Source organism: Vigna radiata, chromosome 1 (genome assembly GCF_000741045.1).
Source record: "Vigna radiata var. radiata cultivar VC1973A chromosome 1, Vradiata_ver6, whole genome shotgun sequence".
Taxonomy (NCBI): domain Eukaryota; kingdom Viridiplantae; phylum Streptophyta; class Magnoliopsida; order Fabales; family Fabaceae; genus Vigna; species Vigna radiata.
Window position 1 is genome coordinate 8,316,454 of NC_028351.1, and position 7,112 is coordinate 8,323,565.

Sequence of the window (7,112 nt, forward strand, 5' to 3'; positions counted from 1 at the left end):
TGAAGTATTTCTCTATTTGGTCTCTTTCCTTTTATTTATATATATATATATATCCTAATAATAATTTCTTTTAATAACTTTTTATAATAGGACACGGATTACTATTTTATTAATCTGTTTGAATTAATTTTTAAGTATTTTATACAAACTGATCATAAACTATCACATATATTGTCAAAAAATTATAAAAAAAAGTCTTTAAAAAATGCGGTAACTCATACTTGGTTATAAAAATTACATTTTATTAATTTCATACATATATATTAGGTAGGTACTACGATTTTTTCATAATGAACTTTTTAATTTATTTATCTATTTTTAATTATTGTAAACTATACTACTTCCACGTTGATGAATGGAAATGATGTTTTCTAATGAAAAATTATCAGATTAGTGGGAGCGTGACTTCAAATCCAACTAACACAAATTTATTATTATTATAGTTGTCACAATTAGTACAAAACTATCAATTAAAAACTATAAAGAATGGTCGTATTTAGGGTTTGATTATTCATTAGGTCTAATTATTCCAACACTGTTTTTCTCAGTCTTTCTAATAATCCAAGAAAAAGGTAGGTACACTATTTTTTTTTCTCTACTGGATTTATTTATTACCTTCATTTTCTTCTCGGTCTTTCTTAAATCTGAATTAATTTAGCAAAATTGGAGTAATTTTTAATGTTTTTTTTTTCTATGACTGGGTTAGTTTGGTGTGAACTACTGAGTTACCAACTTTTACCAGTCAAATTGGAATGCATGCATAAGCAAACAAGAGAGTGGAATATCATTATTTATGTTAAAATTATTTTCTAAATTATCGTAGGTACACCAACTTTAATACAATTTTACACCGACACAATACCAAAATGTTTTATTATTATTCTATGTGTTAGGTTTTTTCTAAACATTAAATTAAAACAATATTCATTATGGTTTCCCTCAACATGGAAACAAAGTAAAATCTTTTAAAAAAATAGGGGCTTATTTGATTTTTTTTTTTTTTTTAAATTTTAGAAGCTATAAGAGAAAGTGAGAAGATATTTGAAGAACAAAATTACTATTTCAACTTTGGGGTGTGAAAATTAAAAAAGGAGGTGCAATATAATGGATCTTTGGAGCTTTTTCAGAAAAGACAAAATTACCATTTCAACTTCCTCTTTAGCAGCTGTCAAAAGCTAGTTGTTTCCCGCACCTTTATATTTTCTTCTTATTCCTCTTCATTATAGTTTAATAGTGGAAATGACATTTTAAAATATTTACACTTTTTAAAAAGTATTTTTCAATATATATAAAAAAATTTCCAAATTTTAGATTTTAGAAAAATACATTTCAGATAAATTTTAAAATGTATTATTTGAAATTGATTTTTAACTATTTTGAAATAATTATTTTAGAGTATCTTATAATAGAACTATTCGTTATACAACAACGTTTTCAAGAAAATCTAAAATGTGTTCTAGAATGTTTATTTTAGAAATACAAAAAAATAATTTTAATTAAAATAAAATTAATTTTTTCATTACAATATACTATAAAGGTAACAAAAAAAAAAAAATTCGAGAAGATGGAAACACCTTTATCGGCAATTATTTCAGCACCTCCATAAGTTTCTCTCTACACCCCTGCATAATTGGTTTTTTCTTCCATTTTTTGAATTGTGTAATCTGAAAATAAAAAAATTATTTTCAAATGATACAATCCTAGAAACAAAAAATTGATTTTTTTTGGTCTAGTCTGGGAGTCAAAAATGAATTTCAGATTGTGTAATTCAAAAGTATGTTTTTACTTATTGATTGTATAATTAATTTTTTTTAAGAAAAATACGGTTTTTAATTATACAATCTGAAAATTATTTCTAACTTACGAATTATATAATTTTCAAAATATCTTTTTAAGGAAAATAAAATGAATTCTGGATCATGAAAGTCATTGTTGACTTACATTGCATAGTCCAAAAGTTATTGAATTATGAATTGCACAAATTAAAAGAAGAAAAATGGAAAGTTTTTTTATATAGGGTGCAGAAAGAAAGGTATGAAGGTACAGGAACAAAATGGCCCCTTTATGTTGGACTAATTAAGAGCCCACATTGTGCTGCTCTGCAGCGTGAGCCCAACATGTTGAGCAATCATTGCTTCTAGTTTGAGTTTTGGTGTGTTGTCATCAAAGTAAAAAACATTGACAAAAAATAAACAAACAAACAAATCAATATCAATATTTTGTTACATTTCTCTTGTCACCTGAGACAAATGAAAGGAATAAAAAAATAAGGTAGGTGAAAGGGAAGTTTGTGATGGAGGGAGAAAAATAAATAAAAAAATAAAATGAAATGAAATAAAATAAAATAAAATAAACTACAATAGAAAAAAATAGTAACTTTACAGTGATTCTCACATGTTATAACATTCAAATTTTCCCCCAAAATCCTTATAATATTCTTTCACAGTCATTCTCACATATTAGTTTAGTCCATTCTATGAAGGAATTGAATATGGTTTCTCCCAAACTTATCCGATACAATAAACCAAATGCTAGAAACGAAACAAGAGATTCATAATTGCACGTTCTCTTTTGTTGTCTCCAGCTCATAGAATATCATATCAGATTCAGAATTTCAGATTCTCCCTTTATTCTTCCTATTCATCACCTTCTTCTTCCCCGAGCTGCTGTAAAAAGGTGTGATTTTTACTTTACAGATGGCATCTTTGAGCATGACCCAGATCAGAGCATGGAATTGGGCATCTGGGTTTGGCTTGAATCGGGCTGGGAAGGTTCAGGTTGGTCCCAGCAGCAGAGTTGGATTTAAGGTGTTTGCTTCAGAGACTCAGGCTACAGAGCCTGATCTTAGCGTCACTGTCAATGGGTTGCACATGCCCAACCCCTTTGTTATTGGCTCAGGTCCTCCAGGGACCAATTACACTGTCATGAAGAGGGCCTTTGATGAAGGTTGGGGTGCTGTGATTGCAAAAACTGTAAGCCTTTTTTACTTACGGCCACCTTTTCTGCATTAGATTAGTTTGTGTATTTAAAGTGTTGTTTGGTTTCTTGGTTTGTGAATTGTAATTTTTGAATTAAGGCTGGAAACCGGAGAGTTTGTGTTTTGCTGTCTGAAAGACCAATCTTTTGATCTTATGGTCTACAAAAAATGGATTATGCCATCATGTTTAGTTATTAGTTATGAGCTTCCGTTGGTTGTCCTGTTATCAAGTTATTATAATCTTCATAATTTGTTATAGGTGACACTTGTTGATGTTCCTGGTAGATCATCGATTTTTCTCTTGAATCTTGAATTGTTGTTGATTCTGTATTTAGGTGTATTTTATAGTTATACTTTTATAGTGTAGCAGCAGATAACATAAATTTAGTGAATATAGTGATAGAAATGCAAGCGTGGGAAGTGCGTATGGTGCTAAAATAAACTTTTATTTGTTTGGCATATTGTATGGAAGGAATATTGACAAATACCGCACAATCCGTCTTCATAGCTTACTATTTTGGCTGTTGAAAGTATGAACATTTTGTACTTCAAGACTGTCTACAGGTGAGTTGCTGCATGAACAACTCATGAATTTCAAAACATCAGAAGTATTAATCTTCAAAATGTTCTCTTTTTGGTTAATCCTTTGGCTTCCATTGGACGGAATTGATCTAATCATAAAGCAGTCAAGTTTCTACTTTCTCGTTTTTCTTACATTTCTTTTAGATCTGTTTCCTGAAAACAGGGGAAAGTAAACTTTAATAATCTGTAAAATATAATGAATTAATGGAATGAGTTTATCATCATAACTCACAATGTGAATACATTCCATGATACAGCATTTTGTTTTTGTAGCTTTCTAATTTGTTGCCAGAGAGTGTCGGTTTCCTCTGAAATTGCTTTCTGTCTATCAAATTTAATCATTTCCTCCCTCTTGAAGTGTTCCTTTTCCATTAAACCATAAAATTTTTCTATAAGAATTAGGAAATTGAATTCATGACCAACAGAATTACCATTATCAGGTGATGGTAAATTGATGGTGATTTACTGTCATGAATTGATAAGCTCCTGTGGTACTGTATTTCACAGAATCAGAAAGGATCATCAGCCATATATAACTGGACGTGACATGCTTGCATATTACTTTTTGAGATATGCTTGATGCCAAATATTTTAATGCTATATTTTCTTACGTGATTGTTAGAATCAACAGATATGAAGAAGGTAGAACTGCCCTTTCTGTAAAAAATGTGAAGTGGTTGGTTCTTACTTTCTCAATGAATGCAATGACTTGTTTTTATGTTTTTATTCTTTTTCATGTGTTAAATTTTCCATAACAAAACTCCGTATCTCTATCAAATATGAACACAATTATGTAATGTTCCCTTTCTACACTATTTTGAAAGATTTGATATTCTTTTCTTCTTGCTAGGTCTCACTTGATGCTGCAAAAGTTATAAATGTAACTCCTAGATATGCCCGTTTACGGGCAGGTGCAAATGGCTCTGCAAAAGGAGAAATTATTGGGTGGGAAAACATAGAACTTATCAGTGATAGGCCACTTGAAACCATGTTGAAAGAATTCAAGCAATTGAAAGAAGAGTATCCAGACAGAATTCTGATTGCTTCGATCATGGAGGAGTACAATAAGGCTGCTTGGGAGGAGCTTATCGATCGAGTCGAGCAAACTGGAGTTGTAAGATGTGTTTCATGACTGAGTTTGTGACACTTGATGTTTTTCCAACTTGAAATGTCTGGTGGCTGACCTCTCTGATATTGCTATAGGATGCAATCGAAATAAATTTCTCATGTCCTCATGGTATGCCAGAACGCAAAATGGGTGCTGCTGTTGGCCAAGATTGTGCTCTTCTGGAAGAGGTTTGTGGATGGATAAATGCTAAAGCCACAGTTCCTGTTTGGGCTAAGATGACTCCCAATATAACTGATATTTCACAGGTTGGCTTTGGATCTTGTCCTTTTCTTATATGTATACTCTTAACTACAATACTATATTCTCATGTTTAAGTGAAAACCTGAATACCTATCAAATTTGTGAATTACCATTGAAATTTTGTATTGTTTGTTTATCAATAACAATCATATATTTATGAACTTTTTAAGAATTTTGTATATTTTTCAATATACATATATCATGTGTTATATTTTATTATTTTCAAAATAAGCATATCGTATCGATGTATCGGATACATGTCTTATCTGTGTATCATATTGGAACAATAGATCCATTGCACCTTGCACTATGCATATTATAGCCATGACTATCATGCTAATAACTTTGGGGTTGATTTTTCTTACAGCCAGCAAGGGTTTCTCTAAGTTCAGGATGTGAGGGAGTATCTGCCATAAATACAATCATGAGTGTCATGGGAATCAATCTCAATACATTACGTCCAGAGCCTTGTGTTGAGGGGTTTGAAATCTCACTTACCACAAATTCATAGTTTTTTGCCTTGGTTTTTCAACCATCTCATGTACCTAATCTGTCTAAATTTTGCTGTTAGGTACTCAACTCCTGGGGGGTATTCTGCAAAGGCAGTCCACCCCATAGCCCTTGGGAAGGTGATGACAATTGCAAAGATGATGAAGTCAGAGTTTGACAGTGATAACTATTCACTTTCTGCCATTGGTGGTGTTGAGACAGGTGGAGATGCAGCTGAATTTATTCTTCTTGGGGCAAACACTGTTCAGGTACAATCAACAAACACTGTTTTAGGCCTAGTGGCAAACACTCACAATAGGGCCTTCTATACATTAGTCCTCAAGTTTCTCCTTTTTTAGTGGAAAACACGAGTTCCAAATAAGTTCATGTTAAACATCGTTATCATTACATTAAGATTTTATGAAAAAAAAAAAGAAAAAGAAAAGAATAACATGGAAGAACCATGCAAACACATGATAAAATTACATCACACGTGTAGGCAAAAAAAAAAATTTATGATTTTTTTCACGAGAATCATTCCATACTTTGATCTCCATATACCAGGAAAAAGGCAAATCCTAACACACTATATAGATGTTTTCTTTTATGTGGATTAATTTAAATACATTAACAATGTAAAAGTTGTTTACATTATCATCCAATCATAGATTACCATGTATGATAAGATTCTGAATTTTCTTACACTGTCAGTACATAGAAATCAAACTCTCTTCATTTAATTGTAGGTGTGCACTGGGGTTATGATGCATGGCTATGGTCTTGTGAAGAAACTATGTCTTGAGCTTAAAGACTTCATGAAAAAGCACAATTTCACAACAATAGAAGACTTCAGAGGGTACAGTTTTGATCTGATATGGTTTCCTTCTTCCAATATCCTAAAAAACAGAAAAAAAAAAATGAATGTTTGACTTTTCACCATGAAAAATGCGTATTCTAATTTTATTTAAAATCACAGGGTTTCTCTTGATTACTTTACTACTCACACTGAGTTGGTGAGAAGGCAGCAAGAAGCAATTCAGAAGAGGAAAGCCATAAAGAAAGGCTTGCAATCTGACAAAGACTGGACTGGAGATGGTTTTGTGAAAGAAAGTGAAAGTATGGTATCTAACTGAAATCTTCAGCCAAATCAAGCATCATGCAACCTTTCTTACACAATTTTTCATTATCATGCAAATGAGAAGGTGAAGGACATTATCCTCTGTTATTAATCATGGATATTTATCTTTCCAAGAACATTAGAATGTATTATGTCAGAAAATAAAGGAAGTATTTTTAACAAAATTCTGGGAAGATTATCATAAACCTTTACTTGGGTCAGCATTCTCTTGCCAACATACATTATCTTTATGTTACTTTGGTATACTCTAACAGAAGGAAGTGCTAAAAAATGGTTGTCCACTTTTAATATTGACTGTGACATGAGAAAATATAATCTGGAAGTGTGAAGATGTTTCTATTCTTACTCAACCTTATGATGTTCTCTAACATGAGGACAATGCTGCATTCCATAATTCTACTATCTTTTGTTTTAACATTTGTAGACAATTTGCTTAGAAATATTGGATTTAAGATGATATTTTTAACAATTATATAGCTATTATTATTAATTTAAATCTTAATCTTTTATTTTGCCAGCGATATACTGTAATTCTTTAATATTATATTTTTCACGAA

At 31.1% G+C, this 7,112-nt stretch overlaps 1 protein-coding gene across 1 annotated transcript; it reads left to right on the forward strand.

Moving 5' to 3' along the window:
• The first annotated feature begins 2,696 nt into the window (after positions 1-2,696).
• LOC106775408 (dihydropyrimidine dehydrogenase (NADP(+)), chloroplastic) lies at positions 2,697-6,755 on the forward strand. The gene is made up of 7 exons (XM_014662535.2): positions 2,697-2,972; positions 4,410-4,673; positions 4,763-4,933; positions 5,296-5,408; positions 5,500-5,686; positions 6,164-6,273; positions 6,394-6,755. Exons 1-7 carry the CDS (start codon positions 2,697-2,699, stop codon positions 6,548-6,550), a joined length of 1,278 nt encoding a protein of 425 aa, XP_014518021.1. The 3' UTR covers positions 6,551-6,755.
• Positions 6,756-7,112: the final 357 nt, after the last annotated feature.